The sequence below is a fragment of the Mustelus asterias genome, unplaced genomic scaffold (genome assembly GCF_964213995.1).
Source record: "Mustelus asterias unplaced genomic scaffold, sMusAst1.hap1.1 HAP1_SCAFFOLD_830, whole genome shotgun sequence".
Taxonomy (NCBI): Eukaryota; Metazoa; Chordata; class Chondrichthyes; order Carcharhiniformes; family Triakidae; genus Mustelus; species Mustelus asterias.
Window position 1 is genome coordinate 135,742 of NW_027590776.1, and position 16,568 is coordinate 152,309.

The 16,568-nt window shown below is 46.9% G+C and overlaps 1 protein-coding gene across 2 annotated transcripts in view; it reads right to left on the reverse strand.

The window, feature by feature from the left end:
- Positions 1-11,163, reverse strand: part of LOC144487479 (urokinase plasminogen activator surface receptor-like) — a 44,241-nt gene extending 33,078 nt beyond the window's left edge. The window contains exon 1 of one of the 2 annotated variants that reach the window (XM_078205571.1): positions 10,324-11,163. In XM_078205571.1, the coding sequence (XP_078061697.1) occupies positions 10,324-10,372 (49 nt within the window). In that variant the 5' untranslated portion in view covers positions 10,373-11,163. The remainder of the gene's footprint in view (positions 1-10,323) is intronic. The other variant, XM_078205570.1, reaches the window with a different exon arrangement.
- Positions 11,164-16,568: the final 5,405 nt, after the last annotated feature.

Consider the following 16,568-nt stretch of genomic DNA (forward strand, 5'->3'; position numbering starts at 1 on the left):
GCAAACATCATTTATTGTTTGTATATCAAAGTGTTTCTTAATTTCACTCCGAAAGATCTGCCTCTAATTTTTAAACTCTGGCCCCCAGTCCTCGACTCCCCAACCAGAAGGAATCGTTTCTCTCTATCTGCCCCTCAAAATTTCCCTTAGAGACTTGAAAACTGCATCCCTTAACATCCTAAATTTTGGGGAATGAAACTCCATTTTGTGTAATCTCTCCCAGTGATTTTACCCAAGGAATCCCGGTGTCATTCAGTTAAATATACACAGCACTCTCTCCAAGGTCAATATATCCTTCCTGAGGTGTGAGGCCCAGAACTGTTCACAGTGACTCCCGGTGTGATCTAAACTGGGCTTTGTATAACTGTAGTGGAGTGGAGGGAGGGGAGATTTGGGGGTTCAGGAATGGTTAGAATTAATGAGTGGGGTGTGAGCTTTAGGGATGAGAATTCAGAAAGATGTGGGGGTTCATCAGTGTGGGCAGGAGTGTCAGGAGTGCGGGCAGGAAAGTTGGAGGTTCAGGAGAGGAGGAGGAGAGTTGGAAGTTCAGAAGAGATTGAGGTTCAGGGGAGTTGGGGGTTCAGGAAAGTTGGGTGTTCAGTGGAGATGGGGTTTCAGGCAAATCTTTTTATTCATTTTGCAGCATTTTGGAGTTGTTGGCTAGGCCACCATTTATTACCCATCTCTAATTGCCCCCTTGAGAAGGTGTTGGTGAGCTGCCTTCTTGAACCACTGCAGCCCCTGAGGTGTAGGTACACCCACAGTTGCTGTTAGGGTGACCCAGCAACAGTGAAGGAACGGCTGATAAATTTCCAAGTCAGGATGGTGAGTGGCTACAACCCCTAGGTGGTGGTGTTCCCAGGTATCTGCTGCTCTTGTCCTATTAGATGGTGGTGGTCATGGATTTGGAAGCTTATGCCTAAGGAACTTGGTGAGTTCCTGCAGTGCATCTTGTAGATGGTGCACAGGGCTGCCACTGTGCATTGGTGGTGGAGGGAGTGAATGCTTGTGGAAGGGGTGCCAATCAAGGGGCTGCTTTGTCCTGGATGGTGTTGAGCTTCTTGAGTGTTGTTGGAACTGTGGTCATCCAGACAAGGATGAATGCACTCATCCACTCCTGACTTGTGCCCTATGGATAATGGACGGGCTTTGGGGGTCAGGAGGTGAGTTACTTGCTGCAGGATTCCTATACTTTGACCTGTTCTTATAAACACAGTATTTATATGGCTAGTCCAATTCAGTTGCTGGTCAAAGAATGTTGATAGTGGGGGATTTAACAATGGTAATACCATTGAATGCCAAGGGGCGATGGTCAGATCCTCTCTTGTTGGAGATGGTCATTTCCTGGCACTTGTTTGGTGCGAATGTTACTTGCCACTTGTCAGCACAAGCCTGGACATTGTCCAGGTCTTGCTGCATTTGGACATGAACTGCTTTAGTATCTGAGGAGTCGTGAATGGTGCTGAACATTGTGCAATCATCTGCAAACATCACCACTTCTGACCTTATGCTGGAAGGAAGGTAATTGATGAAGCAGCTGAAGATGGTCGGGCCTGGGACACTACCCTGAGGATCTCCTGCTGTGATGTCCCGGAGCTGAGATGATTGACCTCCAACCACCACGACCGTCTTCCTTTGTGCCAGGTATGACTCCAATCGGTGGAGTGTTGTCCCCCTGATTTCCATTGACTCCAGTTTTGTGTGGGCTCCTTGATGCCATACTCGGTCAAATGCTGCCTCAATGTCAAGGGCAGTCACTCTCACCTCACCTCTGGCGTTCAGCTCTTTTGTCTATGTTTGAACCAAGTCTGTAATGAAGTCAGGAGCCGAATGACCTTGGCGGAACCCAAACTGAGCATCCATTAGCAAGTTATTGCTGAGTAAGTGCCACTTTATAGCGCTGTTGATGAACCCTTCCATTACTTTACTGATGATCGAGAGTAGACTGATTGCATGGTAATTGTCCAGGTTGGTCCTTTTTCTTGTGTACAGGGCATACCTGGGCAATTTTCCACTTTGCCCATTAGATGCCAGTGTTACAGCTTTACTGAAACAACTTGGCTCGGGGCACAGCAAGTTCTGGAATGCAAGTCTTCAGTATATTTCCGGAAAATTGTTAGGGTCCATAGTCCTGGCAGTATCCAGTTGTTTTTTTAATATTCTTTATTAGTCACAAGTAGGCTTACATTAACACTGCAATGAAGTTACTGTGAAAATCCCCTAGTCGCCACACTCCGACTAGGCACACTGAGAGGCAGTTTAGCATGGTAAATGCACCTAACCAGTATGTCTTTCGGACTGGGGGAGGAAACCAGAGCACCTGGAGGAAACCCACCAGACATGGGGAGAATGTGTAGACTCCGTGTCTGCGTGGGTTTCTTGATATTACATGGAGTGAATTGAATTGGCTGAAGGCTGACATCCGTAATGCTGGGAACGGAGGCCGAGATGGATCATCCACTTGGCACTTCTGGCTGAAGGTTTTTGCAAATGCTTCAGACTTATCTTTTGCACTGATTGGCAGCATCTATCAACTCTTTCCACTGAGAATGCACCAGCATTAAAGGACAGAGTTCCAAAACATTTCCCACAACCTTTAATGAGAAGCTCTTGCAATTTTCCATCTGTGAAAATTGAACCATGAAATTGTATTCAATTACAGACTGGGAGGACCGTGCAGCCTGGTTTCTGCCTTGTCCTCCTGAAGACAGTTTGTTCATGCAACACCCACCATTAAAGGCAATCTTCCCCATGTTGGTGTCCTTCACCAGTAATGCATATTTGACAGAAATACCACCCATCGTGGTGCTGTCGCTCTACCCAGGCCTCCTCTCACCTTTTTTCATCTGACTCGAGTGTGGGCACTATGCTCATTTGTACTTCGTTTTCTAAGCTGTTTCGCACCATTGAAAATGCTGTGTAATCAGCGATAAGAACAATTCTCTGTCTGAACAGATCCCAATGATGCTGCAGTTACTGGTTATTTCCACTAGAGGCACTGCTGCTCTCCTGTATCCTGAACCATGATTAGAATCAGCCATTGAGCAGGCTAAGAGTCCATTCAGCCCCTCATACCTATTCCAGTCCAATCATACAACTTTGTTGTGTGGTAATTTTGAATTCACGTCATTGTTTTAAAATCTGTCCATGGTCTTACCCCTTCCCGATCTCTGTAACCTCCTTGAGCTTCGATGACACTCCCTGTCTCTGTAACCTCCTCCAGCCCCTTAAACCCTCCATATCTCTGTAACCTCCTCCAGCCCCTTAAACCCTCCCTATCTCTGTAACCTCCTCCAGCCCCTACAACCCCCCCTATCTCTGTAACCTCCTCCAGCCCCATAACCTTCCCTATCTCTGTAACCTCCTCCAGCCGCTAAAACCCTCCCTATCTCTGTAACTTCCTCCGGCCCCTACATCCTTCTCTATCTCTGTAACCTCCTCCAGCCTCTACGTATGTACATCAACAGGTACATACATAAAGTCGGACACTTTAGGGACTTTCAAGCAGTTATTGGATAGGCACATGGAGCACACCAGAATGATAGGGAGTGGGATAGCTTGATCTTGGTTTCGGACAAAGCTCGGCACAACATCGAGGGCCAAAGGGCCTGTACTGTGCTGTACTGTTCTATGTTCTATACATACATTGACCAAACTAAGCATAAGTAGATTTGAGCTTTAATTCTTTGTGAGTAGATATAGCGAAAACCAATAAAACTGTGATATAAATTAAAGCATCACTAGTGATTTGCCTGTGGTTGCGGTACAGTTTACCCAACAGTTCAGGTGTCCCTGGATGGTCCCAATTGGAAGTGATTTTAAGTTACTCTGGGTTGGACCACCAAACTCTCGGACAAGGACAATTATAGTAGGAAGGGAATTTAGTTACTGCAGGACTGGACCCCTTTCAGACTACAGAGAAGTACATCCTAATCACCCAGCCTGAGCCTGAATTAAGCGGGCATTAGCCCAAGATTGAAGAGGTGACAAAGTAAATTAATGAGGGAAGGGCTACGAATGTAGTTTATATGGACTTAAGTAAGGCTTTTGACAAGATCCCAAAAGGCAGACTGGTACAAAGACTAAAATCACGTGGGATTTGGGGTGGGTTAGCGAGATGGATACAGAACTGGCTTGGTCATAAAAGACAGAGAGTAGGGGTGGAAGGTTGTTTTGCAGAATGGAGATCTGTAGCTAGTGGTGTTCTGCAGGGATCTGTGCTGGGGCCTCTGTTGTTTGTAGTATAGAATCATAGAATCATAGAAACCCTACAGTGCAGAAAGAGGCCATTCGGCCCATCGAGTCTGCACCGACCACAATCGGTGTCTTTTGTTATTGCAATGGAGAGGGATAGGGCCGTACGGCAGGGCAAGGTTTACAATTGGGGGAGAGGTAATTATGATGCGATTAGGCAAGAATTAGGGGGCATAGGTTTGGAACAGAAACTGTCAGAGAAAGGAACTAATGAAAAGTGGAACTTTTTCAAGGAACAAATACTGGATGTCCTTGATAGGTATGTCGCTGTCAGGCAGGGAGGAAATGGCCGAGTGAGGGAACCATGGTTCACGAAAGAGGTAGAATGTCTTTTGAAAAGGAAGAGGGAAGCTTATGTAGGGATGAGGAAACAAGGTTCAGATGGCTCGATTGAGGGTTACAAGTTAGCAAGGAATGAGCTGAAAAAGGGGCTTAGGAGAGCTAGGAGGGGACACGAGAATTCCTTGGTGGGTCGGATCAAGGAACACCCCGAGGCTTTTTACTCTTATGTGAGGAATAAAAGAATGACCAGGGTGAGGTTAGGGCTGGTCAAGGACAGTAGAGGGAACTTGTGTATGGAGTCAGTAGAGATAGGCGAGGTGATGAATGAATACTTTTCTTCAGTGTTCACCAAGGAGAGGGGCCATGTTTTTGAGGAAGAGAAGGTGTTACAGGCTAATAGGCTGGAGGAAATAGATGTTCGGAGGGAGGATGTCCTGGCAGTTTTGAATAAACTGAAGGTCGATAAGTCCCCTGGGCCTGATGAAATGTATCCTAGGATTCTTTGGGAGGCAAGGGAAGAGATTGCAGAGCCTTTGGCTTTGATCTTTGGGTCCTCGCTGTCCACGGGGTGGTGCCAGAAGACTGGAGAATGGCGAATGTTGTTCCTCTGTTTAAGAAAGGGAATAGAAATGACCCTGGTAATTATAGACCGGTTAGTCTTACTTCGGTGGTTGGTAAATTGATGGAAAAGGTCCTTAGAGATAGGATTTACGACCATTTAGAAAGATGCGGATTAATCCGGGATAGTCAGCACGGATTCGTGAAGGGCAAGTCGTGCCTCACAAATTTGATAGAATTTTTTGAGGAGGTAACTAAGTGTGTTGATGAAGGTAGGGCAGTTGATGTCATATACATGGATTTTAGTAAGGCGTTTGATAAGGTCCCCCTTGGTCGGCTTATGATGAAAGTGAGGAGGTGTGGGATAGAGGGAAAGTTGGCCGATTGGATAGGTAACTGGCTGTCTGATCGAAGACAGAGGGTGGTGGTGGATGGAAAATTTTTGGATTGGAGGCAGGTTGCTAGCGGTGTGCCGCAGGGATCAGTGCTTGGTCCTCTGCTCTTTGTGATTTTTATTAATGACTTAGAGGAGGGGGCTGAAGGGTGGATCAGTAAATTTGCTGATGACACCAAGATTGGTGGAGTAGTGGATGAGGTGGAGGGCTGTTGTAGGCTGCAAAGAGACATTGATAGGATGCAAAGCTGGGCTGAAAAATGGCAAATGGTGTTTAACCCTGATAAATCTGAGGTGATTCATTTTGGTAGGGCTAATTTAAATGTGGATTACAGGGTCAAAGGTAGGGTTCTGAAGACTGTGGAGGAACAGAGAGATCTTGAGGTTCATATCCACAGATCTATAAAGGTTGCCACTCAAGTGGATAGAGCTGTGAAGAAGGCCTATAGTGTGTTAGCTTTTATTAACAGGGGGTTGGAGTTTAAGAGCCGTGGGGTTATGCTGCAACTGTACAGGACCTTGGTGAGACCACATTTGGAATATTGTGTGCAGTTCTGGTCACCTCACTATAAGAAGGATGTGGAAGCGCTGGAAAGAGTGCAGAGATTTACCAGGATGCTGCCTGGTTTGGAGGGTAGGTCTTATGAGGAAAGGTTGAGGGAGCTAGGGCTGTTCTCTCTGGAGCGGAGGAGGCTGAGGGGAGACTTAATAGAGGTTTATAAAATGATGAAGGGGATAGATAGAGTGAAAGTTCAAAGACTATTTCCTCGGGTGGATGGAGCTATTACAAGGGGGCATAACTATAGGGTTCATGGTGGGAGATATAGGAAGGATATCAGAGGTAGGTTCTTTATGCAGAGAGTGGTTGGGGTGTGGAATGGACTGCCTGCAGTGATAGTGGAGTCAGACACTTTAGGAACATTTAAGCGGTTATTGGATAGGCACATGGAGCACACCAGGATGATAGGGAGTGGGATAGCTTGATCTTGGTTTCAGATAAAGCTCGGCACAACATCGTGGGCCGAAGGGCCTGTTCTGTGCTGTACTGTTCTATGTTCTAAGTCTGCTGAGAACTTCCTCCAAGTTCTGCAGATGTTCCGCCCTTGTTTTACCTGGTTGTGGGAAAACCACCGGAGTCAGACTTGGATGTTTCAACAATACAGTTTTATTTAACGAAGCTTCATGGCGAAAAGGCACTGGCACTCCGCAGTACATTAGGCAGCTACCTTCTCTCAATGATACAATAGGAGTGGTTCGTTTTTGTACTTTTCAGACAATGGATAGTCCGTATATTAGCCATTTAACACATCATTACAGTCGAGTCGGATCGATAGTTAACACATCGTTACAGCCAGACATAGGCTTTTAACATCGCATTGTTTCATAGAATGGGTACATTTTCCCTATCAATGACTTAGTTTCGGTCTATTCATACAGTAATTGGTTTTCCTGCATTTATGTATTCCCGTTCCCATCTGTGGCTAATCTCTTTATCAGACCCTATTGTCCTTAGCTTAAAGTGCCTAAAGCCCTGGCTGGCTTCCTGCAGTATCTGATTCCTGCATGTTTAACTTTAAATAACTGTCTGTCCTTCATGTTTTAATGTCAAGTAGCTGTCTGCACTAAAAGTCAGTGCCTGTTTAATGTCTCTTTCCCAGGTGACTTTTTATGTGCCAGGCAGCCATTTTGTGTGTTATGTCCCCATCTTTATGTTTTTCCCCATTTCAACCCGTAATGAGGACATCATCTAGGTAAATTGCAACCTGTGGTAACCCTTGTAGGATGCTCTCCATGGTCCTTTGGAACAAGCTGACGATACCCCGAAAGATAATCTTTTATACTGGAAGAGGCCTTTCAGCGTATTTATTGTGGTGAATTTTTGCGAATCCTCGTCCAGCCGTAGTTGCAGGTGTACATGGCTCATGTCCAGTTTTGTGAATAGGAGTCCTCCTGCCAACTTTGCGTATAGGTCCTCGATCCTGGGGATTGGGTGTTTGTCTAGCTGAGTAACGATTTATCGTCTATTTGTAATCACCACAAAGGCGCACCGAGCCGTCCGGCTTTAAGGTAGGAACCACAGGTGCTGCCCATTCCGCGAACTAGACCAGTTTTATTATTCCTTTGTGCTGCAATCTTTTGATCTCCGCATCGATCTTTTCCCTTAATGTAAACGGTACCGGTCGGGCTTTGCAAAACTTTGGGACAGCCTCTGGGTCGACATGCAATTTTGCCTTTACTCCTTTGATTGTTCCCAGGCCTTCCCGAAAAACTCCGGATATTTGTTCAGGGCCTCACTCAGGCGACCATTTCCCAACTGGAAGATCTTTGTCCAATCTAGCTGGACCTCTTTTAGCCAATTTCGCCCTAGTAGGCTCGGTCCCGAACCTTCCACTACCATTAATGGGAGCCTAACTAATTGTTTCCCATAAGCAACTGGCACAGGGGTTGTACCCATCACTTTCAGTGATTCCCGCGTATAGGCCCTCAGCCTTGCCAAAGTTTTGGTCAGGGCTAAGGGTTGGAGTCCAGTGCGTATCTTGTTAAACACGGTCTCCTCTATGACTGATATGGCTGCACCTGTGTGGGCCTCCATTAAAATTGAGCGTCCATTCAGTCTCACTGACAATTTGATGGGTTCTGATTTTGTCATCGCTACGCACAGTAGCTATTCCTCATCAGAGATAGAGGGAACTTCCAAGTTGTGCATCCTCCTGTCCCTCGGCCTATGTGTTCTTTTTGGCCATGTTGCTTTTGGAGACTTGTTTTTTCTCTGTGCCTCTTGACACTAGCAACCATAGCAATGTCATGTCGGGCGGAGCTCTACAGGAACTGCTCTGGGTTAACCTGACCTTGTCTAGGTGCGGTTCTATAGGCGGACTTAGGCACCCACGTATCCGAATCCTTCCAGAGGACCGCTATGTAGTGGCCTGCCCCATAGTGGTAATCCCCAAACCCAGTCTCCCTCGTGATGGCCTCTACCTCCATCGGGATACCTTAGAGCTCATGCGTTCCTCTTGCCGCTTTTTCTAACGACAAGGTCAGCTGTAATGCCTGTTTACGGTCCAGCTGGGCCTCCGCCAACAGGTGTTTCTGCATAGTCATATCGTTAATTCCGCACACCAATTGGTCTCGGAGCATTTCATTTAGTGTCCTCCCAAATTCACAAGCCTCTGCCAGACGTCTTAGTCTTGTTAGGAAACTGGTGATCGACTCCCCCGCTTCTCTAAATGTGGAGTAAAAATGGTACCTCCGCAGGATCAGGGTTGGTTTAGGCATAATATTCTTGAACTAAGTTTGACTTGGAAAGATTTTGTGTCCGGTGCCTCTGGGAAAGTTAAACTGTGCATAAGTACAAAAGCTGCTGGTCCACACACAGTCAGCAGGATAGCCCTTTGCTTCTCATCTGAGGCTGTGTCGTTTGCCCTGAAGAAATACTTCAGCCTTTCCACATATTGGGCCCAATCCTCCACTGCGGGGTCAGAAGAGTCCAACTTCCCAAACAGCAGCATGTTTTCTCAACAATGGCTTACCCTCAATATGTGCGGTGATTCAGCAAGTTCCTTCAAGTCACTCCTTTTTCATTGTCGCCACTGTAATAACTCCACAGAGGCAAAAGTCCCGTTACCAAGTTACTTTATTTACACCACACATCTGTACACAGCCAGCTCTCCAGTTGCTCCCTGCTGAATGAAGTCTGGGAGTCTGACACACCTGCTTTAAATAGGGACCATGAGACTCCCTGATTTAACCATCAATTAGGACTCATCAGGTAGCTCTTTCGGCACCAATCAAGTAAACGAACTCAAATTAACTTAGGGACAAAGTAAAAGGGGCGGCTCCCCAAAAGGAAGGGGGGAACAGCCCGAACCAAAAACAAAGTCGAAAGGAAACTTAAAACATCAAATTAAAATATGATTATCGGGTTTTATAATGCCCCCCAGCCCCTGCGGTGCCCAGCGGGTGCGGAAGGCGACAACTGCGCCCGTGGACACCGCATGCTCCCTCTCTACGGACACCTGGCCGTGAATATAGCCACGGTAGAGGGGCAGACAGTCAGGATGGACTCATCGGGTATCTGTTTTGATACCAACCAAATAAACAAACTCAAATTAACTTAGGGACAAATTAAAAGGGGCAGCTCCCCAAAAGGAAGGGGAAACAGCCCGAACCAAAAACAAAGTCGAAAGGAAACTTAAAACGTCAAACCAAAACGTGAATATCAGGGTCGATAATACACCCCAGCCCCTGCGGTGCCCAGCGGTCGCGGAAGGCGTCAACTGCACCCGTGGACACCGCATGCTCCCTCTCCAGGGACACCTGGCCGCGAATGTAGCCACGGTAGAGGGGCAGACAGTCAGGATGGACTCATCAGGTAGTTCTAGCAAGCCAACCTCATTAGTCTGGCTGAAGTCATCACAGTCAGCAGGTACATGCGAACATCACCACCTGGAGCTTCCCCTCCAATCCACCTGACTTGGAACTATACAAACTGTTCCTTCATTGCCACTGGCTCAGAATTCTGGAATCTCCTTCCTGGCAGGACTCTGGGTGCACTTACACCACATAGACTACAACAATTGAATAGAAATGCTCACTGCCACCTTCTCAAGATCTATTAGGGTTGGGTAACAAATGCCAGGCTTACCAACAACAGCCATTTCCAATGAATAAGTTGCAAAAGCTCCAACATATCATTCGTATAATAAGCATTGCTTTAAAACACTCTCCATATGGGAACAGAATATCATTCACATATATAATTGTGCCACTTTATTTCATGAAAATAATTAACATGGAAGTGATCACTAAGTGAACTATTGAATAAAAAGTCTCACCTCCAGTCACTAGAGCACCAATGATGAAAATTCCAGAGAACAACTTCATCTTGCTTTGATCTTTGATGTTCCTCGTGCAGTCCAGTGACACAAACCTCTCTCCTCAGTGCTCTGTGGATGGTGTCTATCAGTCGGCAAATATATCCATGAGGGGGTGTAACCAGAAACAGAATTTCCAGCTTCCTTGTGGCTTTGCCAAGCTGGTTTCACTTTCAATTAATGAGAATAACAAGGTGTTGTACTGCCTACCTCCGTTTGCCAGAATCTAGGCTGTCTGTTGTACAGCACTATTGCTGATCCTGTCTTAAGATGGTGTGATGAGGACTGTTGGGGTGAAAAGGCCCAGAGTGATCATTGCTTACAAGACATCATGTGAGGGAGTGTTGCTCGGGCTGCAGTAGAGTGTGACAGTTGGTGTCTCAGTGAGGGAGTGCTGCTCGGGCTGCAGTAGAGAGTGACAGTTGGTGTCTCAGTGAGGGAGTGTTGCTCGGGCTGCAGTAGAGAGTGACAGTTGGTGTCTCAGTGAGGGAGTGTTGCTCGGGCTGCAGTAGAGAGTGACAGTTGGTGTCTCAGTGAGGGAGTGCTGCTCGGGCTGCAGTGGAGAGTGACAGTTGGGGAAGTTTTTTTTTTTGTTTTTTGTTTTCTTTTTTTCTTGCTGGTAATGGCTTCAGGGATGGCAGTTCAGGCAGTATGCTGCATCTCCTGTGGGATGTATGTGGTGAGGAAATCCAGTAGTGTTTCAGGAGATTTTAGTTGTAAGAAGTGCATTAGATTGCAGCTTCTGGAGGAGCGTGTAAAGGAGCTGGAGGGGGAGGTAGAGGAACTCCGCATAATTCGGGAGGCGGAGGTGGAAGTTGATAGGAGTTATAGAGAAATAGTAACTCCTAGAAATGAGGCTTGGGTCAATGCCAGGAGGAGGGGTAAGAAGCAATCGGGAAGACAATCCCCTGGGGCGGTTCCCCTCCATAATAGGTTTTCGGTGCTGGAGGCTACAGTTGAGGAGGAATCAACTGAGCATAGAGAGCAGATCTCTGGGGGTGAGCCGAGTGAGAAAGCTCAGGTGGTTAGGGGCTGTAAAAGACTGGGCCTTGTGATTGGGGACTCCACAATTAAGGGGACAGATAGGAGGGTCGGAACTAAAGGTAGGGACTCAGGGTTGGTGTGTTGCCTACCAGGGGCTGGGGTCCGGGATGTGTCTGACAGGGTATTCAGGACTCTTAGGGGGGAGGGAGATAAACCACAAGTTATTGTACATGTGGGGACACACGACATAGGGAGGATAGGGGAAGGGGATATTAGGCAGGGATTTATGGAGTTGGGGTGGAAACTAAAGGCCAAGACTGACAGAGTGGTTATCTCTGGACTCTTGCCTGTACCACGGGATAGTTTAGAGAGGAATAGGGAGAGGGAAGGTTTGAATTCATGGCTGAAGGGATGGTGCAGGAGGGAGGGGTTCAGGTACTTAAGCAATTGGGGCTCGTACTGGGGAAGGTGTGACCTCTATGAGAAGGATGGTCTACACCTTAATCAGAAGGGGACCAATATCCTGGGGGGTAAATTTGCTAAGGCCATGCAGGGAGGTTTAAACTGATTCGGGGGGGGGGAGGGATCCTGAGTAGTGGGGCTGAAAGTGAGGGATGCATGGATGGGGACTGCAATGCACGGCATTGCAGAGGTGGGGTGGAGCAGGGTTTGAAATGTGTATACTTCAATGCCAGGAGTATTCGCAATAAAGTGGGTGAACTTGCAGCGTGGATCAGTACCTGGGACTTCGATGTTGTGGCTATTTCAGAGACATGGATAGAGCAGGGGCAGGAATGGATGCTGCAGGTCCCGGGGTTCAAATGTTTTAGTCGAAGTAGGGAAGGAGGTAGAAGAGGGGGAGGGGTAGCATTATTGGTCAGAGATTGTATCACAGTGTCAGAGAGGAGGTTTGATGAGGACTTATCTGTTGAGGTAGTATGGGCGGAGATTAGAAATAGGAGAGGAGAGGTCACCCTGTTGGGAGTCTTTTATAGACCTCCTAAAAGTTCTAGAGAGGTTGAGGAAAGGATTGCGGAGTCAATCCTGCTTAGGAGTGAAAGTAATAGGGCAATTGTTATGGGGGATTTTAACTTGACTAATATTGACTGGAATTGTTATAGCTCTAGCTCGTTAGAGGGGTCAGTTTTTGTTCAAAGCGTCCAGGAAGGTTTTTTGACTCAGTATGTAGACAGGCCAACTAGAGGTGAGGCTATATTGGATCTGGTGCTGGGAAATGAGCCAGACCAGGTGCTAGACTTGGAAGTTGGTGTGCATTTTGGTGATAGTGACCACAATTCGGTTACGTTCACCTTAGTGATGGAAAGGGATAGGCATGAACCTCGGGCCAGTGGTTTTAGCTGGGGGAAGGGTAATTATGAGGCTATTAGGAGAGAATTAGGAAACATAGGTTGGACTAGGAGATTACAGGGACTGGGAACGTCCGACATGTGGAGTTTTTTCAAGGAGCAGCTACTGCGAGTCTGTGATAGGTATGTCCCTGTCAGGCAAGGAGGAATTGGTAGGGCTAGGGAACCGTGGTGCACCAAAAAAGTTTCTTTGTTGGTTAAAAAGAAAAAGGAGGCTTATGTTCGGATGAGACGTGAGCACTCGGGTAGTGCACTAGAAAGCTTTAGATTGGCTAAGAGGGAGTTGAAGAGCGAGCTTAGAAGGGCTAAAAGGGGACATGAGAAGACTTTGGCGGATAGGGTTAAAGAGAATCCTAAGGCGTTCTATAGGTATGTCAAGAACAGAAGGTTGGTTAGGGCAAGTTTAGGGCCAGTTATAGATGGCAGAGGGAAGTTATGTGTGGAACCGGAGGAGATTGGTGAAGCATTGAACCAATATTTCTCTTCGGTGTTCACGCAAGGGGACATGAATATAGCTGAGGAGGACACTGGGTTGCAAGGGAGTAGAATAGACAGTATTACAGTTGATAAGGAGGATGTGCAGGATATTCTGGAGGGTCTGAAAATAGATAAATCCCCTGGTCCGGATGGGATTTATCCAAGGATTCTCTGGGAGGCAAGAGAAGTGATTGCAGAGCCTCTGGCTCTGATCTTCAGGTCGTCGTTGGCCTCTGGTATAGTACCAGAAGATTGGAGGTTAGCGAATGTTGTCCCATTGTTTAAGAAGGGGAACAGAGACTTCCCCGGGAATTATAGACCGGTGAGTCTCACTTCTGTTGTCGGCAAGATGTTGGAAAAAATTATAAGGGATAGGATTTATAGTTATTTGGAGAGTAATGAATTGATAGGTGATAGTCAGCATGGTTTTGTGGCAGGTAGGTCGTGCCTTACTAACCTTATTGAGTTTTTTGAGAAAGTGACCAAGGAGGTGGATGGGGGCAAGGCAGTGGACGTGGTATATATGGATTTTAGTAAGGCGTTTGATAAGGTTCACCATGGTAGGCTTCTGCAGAAAATGCAGATGTATGGGATTGGGGGTGATCTAGGAAATTGGATCAGGAATTGGCTAGCGGATAGGAAACAGAGGGTGGTGGTTGATAGTAAATATTCATCATGGAGTGCGGTTACAAGTGGTGTACCTCAGGGATCTGTTTTGGGGCCACTGCTGTTTGTAATATTTATTAATGATCTGGATGAGGGTATAGTTGGGTGGATTAGCAAATTTGCTGATGACACCAAAGTCGGTGGTGTGGTAGACAGTGAGGAAGGGTGTCCTAGTTTGCAGGAAGACTTAGACAGGTTGCAAAGTTGGGCCGAGAGGTGGCGGATGGAGTTTAATGCGGAGAAGTGTGAGGTAATTCACTTTGGTAGGAATAACAGATGTGTTGAGTATAGGGCTAACGGGAGGACTTTGAATAGTGTGGAGGAGCAGAGGGATCTAGGTGTATGTGTGCATAGATCCCTGAAAGTTGGGAATCAAGTAGATAAGGTTGTTAAGAAGGCATATGGTGTCTTGGCGTTTATTGGTAGGGGGATTGAATTTAGGAGTCGTAGCGTTATGTTGCAACTGTACACAACTCTGGTGCGGCCGCACTTGGAGTACTGTGTGCAGTTCTGGTCCCCACATTACAGGAAGGATGTGGAGGCTTTGGAGAGGGTGCAGAGGAGGTTTACCAGGATGTTGCCTGGTATGGAGGGGAGATCCTATGAGGAGAGGCTGAGGGATTTGGGATTGTTTTCGCTGGAAAGGCGGCGGCTAAGAGGGGATCTTATTGAAACATATAAGATGATTAGAGGTTTAGATAGGGTGGATAGTGATAGCCTTTTTCCTCTGATGGAGAAATCCAGCACGAGGGGGCATGGCTTTAAATTGAGGGGGGGTAGTTATAGAACCGATGTCAGGGGTAGGTTCTTTACCCAGAGGGTGGTGAGGGATTGGAATGCCCTGCCAGCATCAGTAGTAAATGCGCCTAGTTTGGGGGCGTTTAAGAGATCCGTAGATAGGTTCATGGACGAAAAGAAATTGGTTTAGGTTGGAGGGTCACAGTTTTTTTTTTTTTTTTTTTAACTGGTCGGTGCAACATCGTGGGCCGAAGGGCCTGTTCTGCGCTGTAATGTTCTATGTTCTATGTTCTATCAGTTACATTAAAAGCTACAAAAAAAAACAGGGCAGAATGATTGTTTTGGTATTTATGATCCAACCTTTTTTTCCTTTCACGGGATGTGGATGTCCCTGGATGGACCAGCACTTGTTGCCCATCCCTAATTATCCTTGAACTGAGCGGCTTGCTAGCCCACTGCAGTGGGAGTCACATGTAGGCAACTCCAAGCAAGTTTGGCAGATTTCTTTCCCTTAAGGGCATCAGTGAACTGGATGGGTTTTTTACAACTGTGCTAACACCCACAAGGTCCATGGGGAATCACTGACTGATCTCCCTGTGGGGCTCAGTGAGTATCAGTGTCCCTGGTAACAGGCAGTGGCCTGCCCAGCTGGAACTCATTACCTAAGCCTTTTATAAGGCAGGCCCAGGACTGGGCCTGCTGAACAGTAGTCCAGGCAGGGACTAGTGTGTGTACACCATGGAAATGCTTTTACTTTGCAATAAACTTTGTTCCTTTCCAGTCGGGCTTCCTGAGTCATTACAATGACAATCAATGCCAGTTTCATGGATCACCATTACAGAGACTGACTTTTAATTGAATTTAAATGCCACCAGCTGCTGTGGTAGGATTTGAACACATGTCACCTGAGCATTAGCCTGGGGTTATCGATTAGTAACCCAGCACTAATTACAGAATCACTGTGGCACCATTCCCCCCTGCCCCCCCAAAAAATTATAAAGTCGACACAAGAGATTTACCGGAATGGATACAGAATTGAGGAAATACAATAATCTGGAGAGTCTGGAGAAGTGGAGCTCTGTTCCCTGATGGTAGAGGAGGTGAAGAACAGATTTAATCGGGACATTCAAAATGTTGAACAGTTTTTATAAGGGAAAAACTGATTCCAGTGTGTCAAAGATCAGTAACTAGATGGCAGAGATTTACCATGGTTGAGAACAACCAGAGGTTGCAGAAGGAAACGCTTTTTCAGAAAATCAGGAACAACGATAGCTCTTCTGAAATTTACATTACCCATCAATGGTGGATTCAATCTAATTCCAGCAGTCTGATCCAGCCAGACTCAATATTTCCAGTGAGGGTCAGTGAGTGAGGGTCAGTGAGAGTCAGTGAGTGAGGGTCAGTGAGTGAGGGTCAATGAGGGACAGTGAGAGTCAGTGAATGAGGGTCAGTGAGTGAGGGTCGTGAGTGAGGGTCAGTGAGTGAGGGTCAGTGAGTGAGAGTCAGTGAGTGAGGGTCAGTGAGTGAGGGTCAGTGAGGGAGTGTCAATGAGGGACAGTGAGAGTCAGTGAGTGAGGGTCAGTGAGTGAGTGTCAGTGAGTGAGGGTCAGTGAGTGAGAGTCAGTGAGTGAGGGTCAGTGAGTGAGGGTCAGTGAGGGAGGGTCAATGAGGGACAGTGAGAGTCAGTGAGTGAGGGTCAGTGAGTGAGGGTCAGTGAGTGAGGGTCAGTGAGGCTCAGTGAGTGAGGGTCAGTGAGTGAGGGACAGTGAGTGAGGGTCAGTGAGTGAGGGTCAGTGAGTGAGTGTCAGGGAGTGAGTGTCAGTGAGTGAGTGTCAGTGAGTGAGGGTCAGTGAGTGAGGGTTAGTGAGTGAGAGTCAGTGAGTGAGGGTCAGTGAGTGAGGGTCAGTGAGTGACTGTCAGTGAGTGAGGGTCAATGAGTGAGGGTCAGTGAGTGAGGGTCAGTGAGTGAGAGTC